Source organism: Actinia tenebrosa, unplaced genomic scaffold, assembly GCF_029948245.1.
Source record: "Actinia tenebrosa isolate PJP-AT-01 unplaced genomic scaffold, QUT_ActTen_1.0 PGA_scaffold0__85_contigs__length_37466705, whole genome shotgun sequence".
Lineage (NCBI taxonomy): Eukaryota > Metazoa > Cnidaria > Anthozoa > Actiniaria > Actiniidae > Actinia > Actinia tenebrosa.
The window spans coordinates 36,669,381-36,684,074 of NW_028292569.1; the positions used below are offsets into that span (position 1 = coordinate 36,669,381).

The window sequence follows — 14,694 nt, forward strand, 5'->3', positions numbered from 1 at the left end:
ATTGCCATTTTATTAACAATATTTGATCCTCTTTTTATTCAGCAATATTTTTTTATTGGTATAATTTGTGTCTTTAATAATCATGTTTTGTTTTTCCTTATGAAAAGCATCAAAAGCACTCCTCAAAATGTTGGACAACTTGTTGTCTATGTATTACAGCATGAGCTATTCTTAGTAACAGGAAGCTACTTCAGGGGAATTCCGAGAACGCTTGATGTGACGTATTTCCGGTTGTTTTTCCAGGAATCAAAATAAAGAATAGACCAAAACCTCGAGACAGGGCAGCGCCATGCCTTGAATCAAAATTTCTATTCTTGAATTCAGAAATTTTGATTTCATTCAAATGGAGAAACACCACAGTGAAATCTTGCGAAAAAATCGAATCGTTTTGAGGAAGGAGTTGAAGGCTGAAAGAATAGCTTCGGGTCTTTTTGCTGTCGCGATCTTTGATCAAGAAGATGTAAATGAGGTCAAAGCGTGCTCGAGTCCTGAACGAAAAGCTGAAACCTTACTTGAATTGCTTCCTAAGTGTGGACCTAATGCTTTCCCTCGCTTCTATGAGTTGCTAAAGGAGACTCAAAGACATCTTGCTGAATTACTGGTCCCTCCGTCTGCTCTTTCTTCTCCTTCGGCAGGTAAGATTTTTGCTGTTGCATTGCATGTACTTGAACCACTAAATTCAAGACTTCATTATTTACTATTCCCTCATTTGAATGTAAAAAGATAACAAATTCTGTTACCGTAAACATCAGCTGTTGTTTATGATCTTATTCCCGGATGATTTTCATCTCCTCGGGTATCATTGTCAAAGGTGTTAAAGTACAAAATAATCGTTTGCTTGGGTGGGTAATTTGGTTGTCACGCGTTTACTACTAAACGTTTTCCACTCATAAAAAACATCTTAACAAGCTCCTTTCGATGAATAAAGTTTTCAATGATAGTCCTTATTATGAATAGCCGTTTTTCGTATTGGTCCATTCGAGCCCCAGCTCAGACCGGATCATGTTAGTCGAGTTTGTTTGTTGTTCTCTTCCCTTGCCACGAGGGTTTTCGGGTTCTCCGGTTTCTTCCCTCCGTAAAAATCAACGTGAGTTGGAATTGAGTGTCGTAAAAATATAATGTAGTTGTTGTGTGTGTGGAGGGAACCTCACAGAAGAGCCCAAATGGGGAGTGGTGGTTGTAAAATATACGTTCTAAGTTTTTATGAGATTAGGGGATCCGGATGTCATTCCAATGAGAGTATATGAATACCCCGCCTTTTTAACAAGCCACTGCGCTCTCTCACCATATCATTAGTTAGAAACATCTTATATTCAGCTCTGTGTTGTGTTTGTGTATGCTTACAACATCTTCTATTGTTTATATCACAGGTGAAATAAATCTTAAAGCAGCATGCCTTCGTTGTCAGCATGTCAATTTTGTTGGACGTACAAAATTCTGTAAAAAAGTGATATCGTATGTGAACACAGGGTGTCATTTGGTAGCTGTAAGTGGTGCCCCTGGTTATGGAAAGTCTGAGGCTACGATCATCATTGGTCACATACTAGAAAACCAAGGCTTTATTGTCTTGTACTTAAGCTTAAAGGAAGTTACCACCCTCTATGAGGCTTCAGTACTCATCCTTGAGACACTAGGGATCACTGCCTCAACTAAACCTGTTCTTCAGCTGCAACAGTTCTTGAAGTCCTTGTTTAACAAGACTGTATTGATCCTCGACAATACTGAGAATGTCCAGGAGAAAGAGAATACAAGTTTTCTGGAGTTCCTGAAGAAGATAGGAGAGTCTGCCAACAACTTGTGTACTCTTGTAACAACAACTTTTCAAGTGCTTACATGGCCCATGTGTTATCCTTTCCATGCTGAAGCCATTCCACTGGAACCTCTCAATGATGAAGAATCTTTAACGTTGTTCAAGAAGTATGTGCTTAACATGCCTATCCCAAGTATACAAGCAAAGCAGTTGTGTAAGGCATGCATGGGTATTCCTTTATACTTGGAAATAGCAGCATCGCAAGTCAGGAATGGTATTGATATTATATCACTGATACAAGAACTTGAATCTAACCCGCAGCAACTTCTGGAGAAAGATGGTGCTCACTTTGAATGCATGAAAGTCTTCTTTTCTCGGCTCCCTGGAAGCCTTAAAGAAGTTTTAGCACACTTGGCAGTGTTTCCAACATCTTTTACCCTTGAAGAAGCAAGATTGCTCTTTCTCAATGATAATAATGCAGAGAGAGCAAACATTCCAAGCAAAATATGCCAACTTATGAACTATGCTCTTGTGAAGCATGACCCTGAAAAAAAGACCTACCAGCTTCACAATGTTGTACAGTCTGTTTGCAAATCCAGAATGGATACAGTCGTCTTGGAGAGCTACAACAAAGCTGTTTATACATTTATTGGTTGGTATTTGAAATTTCTTCAAGAGATAAATGCCTTGTTCATCAGCAATGATGGAAAAGATGCTCTTGATAAGTATTGGTTGAACAAGAAGAATATCATTCATGCCTTGTCCCTTGCCATCCAGCACCAACACGAGCCAGCCATTGACGTATCCACAGAAGTCATAAGTCTCCTTGCAAAGTGCTTAAATATCGAGGAATTTGAAAAGATTTATGGGGGATTTACTGACATAGCAGATGCTAAGAAAGACATGAAGCGCTACACTGATTGCTTGACATCTCTTGGCTTCAAGAGTCTTTGTTATCATGGCAAAGAAAACTCCACCAAAGCCTTTAAATTCCTGGTTGACGCGTATAATCTACAAAGATTTCATCATTTACCAGAGAGTGAAGAAACAGCCCACTGTGCCAGCAAGCTTGGGTTGTGCCATACCAGGCAGGGAAACGTAAAACTTGGTGTGCAGATGATCGTATGGGGGATCATTATCAGAAAGAGACTCCATGCAAGGCTGGGTGGAGCCATCAGAGAAATGCTGATTTGTGGAGGCTACTGTGACCTTGCAAGTAAGTCAAACTGGCTGTTGGTTTCACTTGAATAAACTTTTACTTCAAGACAGTCATAATAGAAGAAATCATACTTATAACCCAGTGGCCCTGAGAATAATAATAATTAAATAGTAAAATAAAATAAATAAATAAATAAATAAAATAAGATAGATAAATGATAAAATAATAAATAAATAAATAACCTTACTTCTAGCATGACACTACATAATAGTGTACAAACACTAAAAGTGTGTAACACTTTGCACTATTTAGTAGTAAATAGTGCTAATTAAACAATAGGATTAGCATAATTTAGCAGTATTTAGTGGTATTTATGTTGCACACTTATAGTGTTTGTACTCTATGACTAGTGGTTACTAGTTGAGACTGCCCTGTTGTATATACAATTCCAATGGACTTATGTACAAAATGTCAGTAATGTTAAGGCAAAGACAAGGTGCAACATTGCAGGCAATGTTGCTTAAGTAGGATAGTTTTCTACTTCAGCAACGTTGCTCGCAACATCAATTGCACCATGTGTCCTGTAGCTTTACTAACGTTTTTACAGGGTTTAGTTTTCGTCTTTTTCACTTGATGATTACATTAGTTGAGAAAGCATGTCCTTTCAAATGCTTCTTCCTTCCAGTTAAAAGAACTTGTTGTTAATAATATTTTTCGGGATATTCTTTGGATCAATTAATTGTATCTGTATATAACAATGCATGGCTTCTTAGCCCTATTTTTTTCTCTTCCCAGTGGCGTTCTATACCAATAACAACTTTAAAGCTGCAGTTAAAATCTGGGTAACTATTTGCCTGGAGGGTTATCGCCGTATCATGAACAGACATCCCTTCACTGCATCCTTACTACAGTACATTGGTGATGCATACCATAAATTAGAGGACCACCCAAAGGCAGCTTATTATAAGCAACATGCACTTGACATGCGCAAACATTTGCTGACCACTAACCATCAGGATACTGCACGCTCATTTTCCTCCCTCGCGGAAACCCTTGAGAAGCTTGGCAAGCCACAGGAAGCTGTGGAAATGTTGCAAACCACACTCCGTATTCAATCCAAGGTATTGGCCTCACCAGAAGATATCTGGGCCACCAAGAGAGAGATAAAGAGAATACAAAGCACAGATCACTGCCGAATGATGGGGAGATGTAGTATCCTTGGTAACAGAATGACATCATCAAGTGAGGTGTTAGAGATGCTATCCCCATTGTGATATTACATCCCATCTCCACAAGATAGGACTTTGAACAAAAAATCTTGATCTAAGTAATCAGGAAGTCATTGGAAACTTGTATAAAGCTAACATTCTTTACTTAAGTACATCATTCAAAATATTAAACATTCTTATACAAGATAACATTCTTATCAAGCTCCTAAATTTTACATTGTAAAAGTAATTGGATTAGCTTTTGAAAATGTCAAGTGTTTATTAATACTGTGTGAAATGTTTATCCAAACATAACATCATATACCAAAATAATGTAGAATGATAAATATATGACATATAAGCATAATAGCCATTGCCATGCGAGATTTGATAGGAGAAAAAACATGTGGGCAATGTTGGATGATACAACAAGAAAATCAGCAAGAATGTTTTGATAATTCATCTAACATAGCAGCTATGACATCACGTGTAACCACCCAAGACTGCACATTAAAACTGGGTGTCTGTAAAATATTAAAGGTATAGTAAAAGGTTTTGTAGGGTTAGATTGATAATTCGTTTGGGATTAACTGTCGTTCCCTCAACTAAAATAACAAATGTTTTGTAATAAGTTGTAATAAGAGTAAAAACAATGTAGATAACAGAGATGTAACACCATAGATATATAAAAGATTTTTATATTCATATTGTATGATACAATCCTTAAATCTCTTTTTCTCTCTCCTTAATTCTGCCAAGACTTCAGGTTTGCTCTGACTTAAGGGTGCACGATTATTGGTTGAGAGGGTAAGCCCTTTTGTCTTAAGCATTTCCCATTCACTGTTATATGCATGTACACCTTCCTTCACATCATCTCTTTTCTCTCTTCTACTTCTTGTCATAGCTCCTTCCTCCCTCCGTGTCATGCAGGTATAATACAGCTACCATCCACTGTTATATGCATGCACACTTTGCTTCACATCATCTCTTTTCTCTCTTCTACTTCTTGTCATAGCTCCTTCCTCCCTCCGTGTCATGCAGGTAACATACCACTACCATCCACTGTTATATGCATGCACACTTTGCTTCACATCATCTCTTTTCTCTCTTCTACTTCTTGTCATAGCTCCTTCCTCCCCTTTTTTCCTTCGTCTAGCCATTTGCTGTTTCTTCATCAGACTCTTTTTAACTCTTTTTCTCACTTCAACAGAGTCAATAGTAGACAGTACAGGTGTCTCTGTTGTGACATCATCAGTGCCATCATGATCCATTACATCATCATTGACATCACGGTATGGTCTATGAGTTCGGTTAATGTTACTCAAATCCTCAAGGTCAGATTTGTCGCTTTGATCTTGATTGCCATCTTCTGTTGCTTGTGTTGTTGCTTCTAGTGTGGTCGTGTTAGGTGTTGTAGTTGCTACTCTTTCTTCTGTTGTTCCACTAGTCTTTTTCTCATCTTCACAAGGTGATAAATGATCCCTACAACTGGTTTCTGGTGGGGATAGAAACAAAACAACCAACTTTCAAACTTAAATTACCAATAAGCCCTACATATGAAACCTGGTCGCTCATTCATCTTGTCTACTGTCACTCATAGCCTTTCAACCTCATTCAACTGCATGTTGCTACGCTCAAGAAAATGGATTTACCTGATTCTGGTTTCAATTCTAAATCATCATCATCATCAACATCATCATCATCAACAACTTCTTCCATTGGGCTTTCTTCCAGATGTTCTTGTCCTTTGCGCATTGTTCCAAGTGCTGCTGCAGCTTCCTGTAATGTTCAATACATATTGACTGTTTATCAAGATATTCATACAGTTTGTCTATATAAAGTGCATGAGTATGATGTCATGTTACCATGATAGGAATTTCTTGAACATTACATACAATACTTGAAGGAATGCTTTAGTCTTACCTCTTCAAATGTCTTGTCCATTTCCTTCGTAAAACCACTGGCTGCTATTTCAACATCTAGATTTTGGGAACGCCTGAAAAATCATGTTTCCTACCTTTATTATCATAAGTAGTGTAAAAACAGTGTCTCAATCACAGTAAACTTACACTATATCTGAAAACTTTGGGTAGGCTTCACCCTCAAAATTAAATCGCCGCAAGAAAAAGTCTCGTATGCACTGAACGTCTCGGTCAAAGTACCTGGAAACCAACCAATAATCATTAAGATTACATTTAATTTATAATGAATCATCATTAGGATTACATTAATAATCAATTATTATTAGGATTATATTACTAATACTGAAAACTACAGAAGTAGTTTTTTCCTAAAGGTGGCCCATCAAGAAGAGTTTGGTAGTGACTATTTGATCAAGGTTAAAAAACAGTATTATTCTGGATATACCAGCATAAAGGACATTACCATTGAGCATTGAGATGTGATGTTGAAACCATCTGTGGGAAATCAATAACGGTCACCTGATCTTTGCCATTTAATATTAAATTGAATTCATTAAAATCACAATGAATTAAGCCAAAGCCAGCAAGACGGACAATCAGATCCATCATATCACTGAATACTGCACCAGGGTTTTCTAACTCACGAACTTGACATCTAGAAATGAAAAGAGTAAAACAAAAGGTAAGTAAACTAACTATAATCAATACTATTAATTAATATTATTTTTATTGATAAATGATTGATAATATTGTCCTTACAAAGGGTAGCCATCAACAAGTTGCATCACCACAGCATGTCTGTTGTAATCAACTGGTTTTGGCACGGGGTACTGATTATCATGCAGCACCTATGAACAAAAACAAATGATACTTTTAAACATAAATTCAACAATAACTGATTTAATGGAATTAAATCGAAGTATGGGGTCTCATTTCAATTCCTGTGCTCAACATCACAAATAAAACAAATAAACCAGGGAGTTAGGAGGAATTAACAGTGTGTTTTGATAGCACTACCTTTAAGTAAGCATACTCTTTCATGGCTGCCAGACGAGAAAGGTATAACCAAGAGGAATTTTGTCGTTTCTTCAGGTAGTCTCTTTTTTCTTTGAGTTTTCTAAATGATGTTCTTCCTAACCTGATTCATAATCTTGCTGTTAATAATGTCATTATAAAGTGTCAATGATATTATGATGTATAATTGTAACATGGAAATATGATGATTTTATAGGGTAATATGGGTAGGTCATGTCAATCCACACACGTCAGCTTGTAATGAAGTACACATTAGTTTGATTTAGTGAGGTAATGATTGCTGTATTGTAGGTCAGTATGGGGTTGAGGCAATAGCCACATTATTGCCTCTTTCTCATGTCTCCTTGCGATACTTTTAACATTGATCATCACATCTTACAATCAAAGTATTACTCATCAACTACCCTCTGACACCAAATCATTTATACCTGTCAAGAAATTAACATTCCCCATTCCCACCTTTATGGTTACCCCCCCCCCCCCCCCCCTTATCCCCCCTGACTACACTCAAGCCTCCCGAAATCAATTTCTACTCAGCATTAATAACAGTTATGTATTACCTGTGCAGCTTGAGAGCAAATTGCTGTCCTTCTTCATTTGCGACAATATAAATATCTGCAAAAAGTTATTCACACTGTTAAAGTTTAAAGATTTTTATTGATTGCTCTTTAAGGTTTCTCAGTTTCCATAGTAACATTAAAGGTGTCACATATTTTAATTAATATTGATTGGCAGTTAACATACCTGACTCTTTTCCCATGCCAATTTGATTTCCAACTGAATGTATAATATCATGAGCGGACAGCGCCTTTAGAGCAAGGTAATCATACCCACCATAGGTCAATTTGTATCCAACAGCTAGCAACACAAAATAAAATAAAATGATTGCATACAACAGTCACAACCTCTACTCCTTGTGATGGGCTCTTCTGTGAGGTTTAATACAACTCCACGCACGTGTACATTGCCATATCAATCAGTATGTACTTGTAACAAGGAGAAAAATTATATTGACTAAGCCGGAAATCAAAACCACAACCCCAGGGGTGAACAACACAAGCCATCCATGCCACCCACAAACCATTGTGACAAGAGGAGACAACGATACACATGAATCAAACAAAATCTACTCACATGAAGTTAAATCAAAACAAATGATACCGAATTGTTCTATTGAGGAATTATCACCAACAATATACCAACCAACCTTTTCCATTGTCATAAGCTATCAGTTTGTGCTTCACAAGTTCTCTGAGGATTTTGTAACAGCCACCATGCTTGAGGGCAGCTATAGATGCAACAAGTGAAGCAGGGACTAGCTCATGGTTCTTCATACCCATCTCAACCTGTAGTGATAAGTATTAATATGGAAGAATCATAATAAAATAAATAATTAAATAAAGTAGAAAAACAATAATATATGTTTATTCTCATTAATCAAATAATATCCTTTCTCCTACGGTATATTTTAAACCTGATAGATTATTTGTAAAGTACTGTAAAAGAAATCAAGATAAGAAATAATAAGGTAAATAAGCTTAATTAACAATTTACGATTTCTATATAGGGCTTTAATGGCGTGACTTTCGTAAGCCATTTTTAATACGATCGACATGTTTAAAAGTATAGATACTTACTGCTGTTAAAACCCTAAAGTGATCTCTGGAAAGATACCTCAACATCGACACGTTTAGTTTAACCATTTTTGAAGGAATATCTTGATCCACATTCGAATCTTATTTCACCTCCCCATGGACATCTCCGCTGGTCAACAGTACTGATTTAACTTACCACAGGCATCCCAAGCATAACCATCGAATATTCTATTTTTCTAAAAATTTTAAATGTAAAAACGAAACGTTCGTAAAATTATTTTAGACTAATGGATTGATATGGAATAAAAATTAGCTGGAGGGCTAATTTTTCGCTTATGTTAAAATTACGTAGTTTTGTATGATATATATTGTTGTTGTTCAGCGTGAGCGCTGTCCCACGTGACTTGAGTGTTTTTCTCGTAAAAGCAGGATGGTTTAGTCACTTCGTGGCTTCATATAGTGGGAATGTCCCTTTATTAGCTGTTCATTCAGGTTTTTAAACATTTTGTCATTCTTTATACTTTGTAGAAGTGTAATATATTTTTTATAAAGATGATAAAGTGTGTATTTTTGATTTTGGTTCGTTCCAAGCCGAGTTCAACACGATATGATCTTTGAACGTTCTTATTCTCCACGCATCCATTTGGAGTTTCGTTGGAATATTTTCCAAAATGCCTGTTAGAACGCCAGAAAATCGATTCAGAGCTCTACTTTTGGACCTAGCAGATCATCTTACGCCCGAAGAATTCGAAAAGTTGAAGTTTTTATGCAAAGATGATATTCCTGGTGTTAACAACAAAACCACAACACGCGATTTGTTTGAAAAACTTATCGAAGCAGGAAAACTCAGCCTGGAAAACACAGGATACCTCGAAGAACTTTTAACCAACATTCATAGAGTGGACTTAATAAAGAACGAACTTCAGAAGTTTATCGACAGTAAGTGTTGAATAATTCTTAAAATAACAATGAAATTTGAACTTGAATATTCTTGGTTTGCAATCAATCCCAAGAGAGCACAATAACAAAAGGGATGTCCGCCATGTTGGAAGATATAACAAAAGAATTCATTGAAAAATCTTTTGTCAAATTCTTCCAACATGGTGGCTATGACGTCTATTGCAAACAAAGAATACATTTACGTAGCTATCTAGTTGTGTTTGAAAGTAGTCTTTTTCAGGGGGGGGGGGGGGGGGAGGTCAGGGATGGTGCAAATCATTTGCTACCTTCAAAATTATTAATTTTGTCCAATTATGAAACAAACTCTGGGCTGATCAGGGCATGGTTAACTCCGATAAATTTGAAATTTAGCTTCTAGCTGTTTGTGGGGGGTGGAGAACTGAGGTCAATACCCTTGAATCAGATCTCTACTCACTTGAGATAATGATTCCAGAAATCAAATCTGAGACCCCACATGTGAGAGGCGAGTGCACTACCAGTATACCACACTTGATTCTAGCTCTTCAATGTAATGCATGATTTCTGCTCACCCCTACCTACAGTGTACCCATGTAATTGTTGGTGTCATGCAATCATTTACACGTCCAGTAGCAGATCAAAGGGTGGTTCAACCCCAGATCATGCTAACTTTTTGTGAGTGGCAGCCATTCTATGACCCCCCTACCCTGAATCTGCCACTGTACACATCAACTGATTAAAATCATCTCTAAATATTTTGCAGATAACTGTAATGAAACAGATGGAGTGAATGAAAGTCCAGGAGCACAGACATGTGGGCTACGAGTAAAGCAGACTAATTTTATTGGTCGAAATGACTTAGTAGAGAGGATAGCCAAGGTGTATGTCACAGGTCAGAAGCCAATGGTAGCAGTCGTAGCACCACCAGGGTTTGGGAAGACATGTGTAGCTACTCATGTTGGTCATGCCATGAAAGATAAGAGGTTCAGAGTCATTTATGTATCCCTTCAAAAAATGCAGTCTTGTCATTTGATGTGCTGTGATATCTTAAGAGCAATAGATACAAAGATTCCTTCGTCAGATGATGTTGTTCAGCTAACAAAAAGTCAACTTAAGTTGCTGGAGGTTCAAACCCTTCTCATCCTTGATAATGCTGAAGATATTCAAAACTCAAGCCATTCTTGTGACTTTGAAAGTTTCATTGAGTTCCTGGGAAGCCATGCAAAGAAGCTGAAGATATTTTTGGGAACAAGGAAAAGCATGTATACAAGATACTTTGAACATGAATCAATCAATCTTCTTCCGCTTGATGATGAAGCATCTTTGAAGCTCCTTCTTGCTTTGGCTGATGGCACAAGTTTAAACATTCATGAAGCTAAGAAACTTGCCATCCAATGTGCTGGTGTTCCACTTCTAATCAAAATTGCAGCTGGTTTGGTAAAGAATGGATACAATCCAATAAAACTTGCAAATAATTTACAAAAGAAACCTTATGATGTTTTAAACTTGAAAGAAAATGAGCAGATAAAGTTCTTGACCAACTCTATCCAGGTTTTTCTGGACAGTCTTTCAAGAGAGAAGCTAGTTTGTTTGGTACAATTGTCCTGTTTCCCTGCACAATTCACAGAGGACATTGCTAATGAAATATTGTTTAAAAATGAAGTGAAATGTAGTGGCATGCTGTCCTCTCTTCATGCCAGTGCCTTAGTACAGTTGGATGGCAAAAATTACAGTCTGCATCCCTTGATACAGACATTCTGTAGAGAAGAACAAGAAAGAATGAAGTGCAAAAAAGAAGGGGAAAAAGCCACAGAAAAATTCAGCAATTACTATTTTGATGAATTAGAAAAGCTTCATTGCCAGTTTGTCAGCAAAGATGGCTGTCAGAAGGCTCTAAAGCAATTCTGCTGTTCCAAGATGAATCTACTACAAGCACTTGAAAATGCCTTAAGGTGCGATGATAAAGAGATGAAAAGGAGATGTATTGATGCATTTAATGCAAGCATCAATCTGTTGGGCAAAATCTTGCTTCCAAGTTGCTGTTTGTCAGTTTATGAACAGTTATATAATGAAGCAGAGAGAATTAAAGACAAGAAAAGAATGAGTGAATGCCTTGTTTCTCGTGGCTTTCGATTCATGTGTGAGGTAAACCATGGTGAATTTTCCCAAGATGCATTTGATGCTTTTGAAACCGCACTCTCTCTATGGAAGAAGAATTTGTTCAAGAGAATGCAGAGCACTGAAGCATATGCACACTGCATTAGCAAGCTGGGCTTGTGCTACACCTTCAAGGGAGATACAGAGCAGGGGAAGAAATTGATAAATGATGCAATCCCTATCCGTAGTCGACTTGGCAACAAGGTGTTGTTAGCTGCTAGCTACTGTGATAAAGCAAGTAAGTAAATGTATATTATTATTAGTATATAATATATACAACAGTGCATATTATTATTTACTAGTGGTCTATCATACTGCATTCTGATTGGATGAGCTCCAACTAGGCTATAAGTTATAGCATACTAGTAGCAAAAAGTGCCAGCTTTTGAAAACCAAAAAATTAAATTTAACTTTAATTCAAAATTTGTTTGCATCTATATATTTGACTGACTATTTGGATTTGACCAAAAAAAATATTAGTCATCAAGCCAAAATTGTCTAAGAGTCAATAGCCCATTTGGGCTTGAGGACTAATTGCTAAATACTGTTGTCACCTCACTACTTGCCCTCTGATTGCTTAAGAACTGTGCTCTATTAGTATATAGAGCATGGTGCTGAAGCTACCTGCATGCACAGCCTGCCTTGCAAAGAAGTAACACCATTTCTATATGATAAAACAAGTAAAGCAGCTTTTATGTACTATTCTCCAGTCAGCAGTATAATACATAGCTAGCAACTGCCAAAATCACTTTATTCTTCTTTTGTGTTTTCTTTGCTTCAACATGCTGTGTTCAGGAATGAAGGGTGGAAAAATACTGGTTCAATTTTTTAATGTGAAATATACCTTATACCTGTATCTGATATCATTCTCTGTTTTGGATAGTTGCTGTCCGCTTCTGCAACAAACATACTCAAGCCATCGAAATATTTGAAACCCGATGCCTTCCAGTGTACAAAGAGCACTTAGGGGACCACCCCTGGGTAGCATCACTACTTAGCTACATGTCCAAATGTCATCAAGATCTTGGGTGTCTGGAAAAGGCCATTGAATGCAACAAGCAGTCACTTGAAATTCGTGAGAAGCTACTAGGAGATCATCAAGACACAGCTAGATCCTATGTCCGCCGTGGTGAGCTGTTTGTAGAGCAAGAAAACATGAAAGATGCTCTTAAAGCATACAGAAAAGCTGCATCAATACAGGAGACAGTGTTGGGTATCCATGAAGAAACTAAGACCTCTTATCAAGCTATTGAAGATATACTTCACAAACTGAACATGGATGAAGAGAGACAGAAGTACAGGAAACGTGCTGAAACCTACAGCACTGAGATAAAGAACACAAGAACATTGAATAAACAAATATCAGAGGACATCAAAAGAAGAGCAAACTCCTTGTCAGTGTTTCCTGGACTAAACATGATCACACGTGTAGCTGTTGTGGTGGGCCTGGTAGCTGTAATCATCAGCTGTGTATTATTGTGTAATGGTGTTTTCGGGTAAGGTACCAGAACTGATAGTAACTCAACACAGTCTAAATGTTTAGTTTTTAGTTTTCTATTACATGAACATGCCACAGGTCAAGATTGTGAGCCAAGGTTTGTTAGACCACACTGCAAGCAGAGTCTGTTTTGACAGCAGACAGGCACCCCCCAGAACCATGTTCACAACTAGGGTCTGTTTTGACAGCAGCCAGGCACCCCCAGAACCATGTTCACGACTAGGGTCTGTTTTGACAGCAGACAGGCACCCCCCAGAACCATGTTCACGACTAGGGTCTAATCACGTGATCACGCGGAGAAATTGAGCCTGCAGAATATGAAATATTCATGACTCAATGTGAAGATGTTGTCTCTAGGAACAAGCTGGGATCATGAACATAAAGGCTTTTGCCATACTTTAGAGCCTAGATACGCATGTATCTTTTCCGACATTTCTTACTGATAAACAAAGAAATTACATTCAAGGGAACAACACGTGGTCTCGTACTTTCTGTATCAAATATGTTTTTAGAGAAAATTTTAGCTTTAGGAAATCATGACATAGATAAATAATTATAGGATAGTTTATAAGTATATAAATATTAGTTTCATAATGAGAAAGTTTGAATGTTTTAACAAGTATTGGTGTACGGCCAAAATTGTCATAGATTTTATGACTCGCTTAAATTTTTGAGTCAATTGAAGTATGAATGATATATTTATTCTAAAATGTACATTGAGATATTAGTTTTTCAATTCGTTCATGATACAGTCAAACTGAAGAAAGCCCAAGTCATAGTAAATAACATTTATAACAGATATGATAGTCATTTGTAGAAAAAAATATAAAACCAGAAACGTCAGAATTGTTATGTAATAATAGTGTCTGATGAAGATGATAGCTATATTTGTATTTCTTCCTTTGTATTCAGAAGCACAAAGTTATGTTATAAAATAATGTATCTTAAGGATATAGTTGTAAAACGTTAAATAAAACATGTCGTTGGGTGTTGTCCTTAATATTGTCTTCATGGAGATTTACCCTGTACACATAGTATATGATGTAATAGTTTATAGACAAGGGGTGGATATCCTACTCGTATTCACAGTGTACTGTCGTATGCCTAGATAGTCTTCCAGCACACCTACGATGGTCGACATCTTAATATCCCTACATATCATCAGCAATAACTCTTTTTCCCATAATCAATCATCTTTAGCGATTTTCTTGCGACGAAAACCACAGCCATGACATAGAATTACCGGTTTCCTTGCTTTAGTATTATTTACGAAATCGCAAATTAGTTAAAGTAAAACATTAGATAGGAACTAGCGTTTATAGACGATAAAAATGCCCTAAATTGAAAAGTTTGTCATCAAATATTCATGATAAAAGAATGTGTCGCATTCCTTTGTTCAAAGAATCAACAATCAGTTTCATGCACCGTTTATGACGAGGATGCTTAAACTGA

The 14,694-nt window shown here is 37.0% G+C and overlaps 3 protein-coding genes across 3 annotated transcripts; 2 read left to right on the forward strand and 1 right to left on the reverse strand.

The window, feature by feature from the left end:
• Positions 1 to 255: 255 nt before the first annotated feature.
• LOC116308655 (uncharacterized) lies at positions 256 to 4,822 on the forward strand. Its single transcript, XM_031719129.2, has 3 exons — positions 256 to 635; positions 1,371 to 2,966; positions 3,705 to 4,822. Exons 1-3 carry the CDS (start codon positions 344 to 346, stop codon positions 4,181 to 4,183), a joined length of 2,367 nt encoding a protein of 788 aa, XP_031574989.2. The 5' UTR covers positions 256 to 343; the 3' UTR covers positions 4,184 to 4,822.
• Positions 4,798 to 8,927, reverse strand: LOC116308658 (uncharacterized). Its single transcript, XM_031719132.2, has 11 exons — positions 8,712 to 8,927; positions 8,282 to 8,420; positions 7,819 to 7,932; positions 7,635 to 7,689; positions 7,057 to 7,177; positions 6,799 to 6,887; positions 6,503 to 6,694; positions 6,187 to 6,279; positions 6,041 to 6,113; positions 5,770 to 5,896; positions 4,798 to 5,612 (listed from the first exon to the last, which is right to left on the reverse strand). The coding sequence occupies exons 1-11, from the start codon at positions 8,775 to 8,777 to the stop codon at positions 5,170 to 5,172; spliced, it is 1,512 nt and encodes a 503-aa protein (XP_031574992.2). The 5' UTR covers positions 8,778 to 8,927; the 3' UTR covers positions 4,798 to 5,169.
• A 156-nt stretch (positions 8,928 to 9,083) lies between these two features.
• Positions 9,084 to 14,242, forward strand: LOC116308654 (uncharacterized). The gene is made up of 3 exons (XM_031719127.2): positions 9,084 to 9,608; positions 10,351 to 11,982; positions 12,628 to 14,242. Exons 1-3 carry the CDS (start codon positions 9,341 to 9,343, stop codon positions 13,242 to 13,244), a joined length of 2,517 nt encoding a protein of 838 aa, XP_031574987.2. The 5' UTR covers positions 9,084 to 9,340; the 3' UTR covers positions 13,245 to 14,242.
• Positions 14,243 to 14,694: the final 452 nt, after the last annotated feature.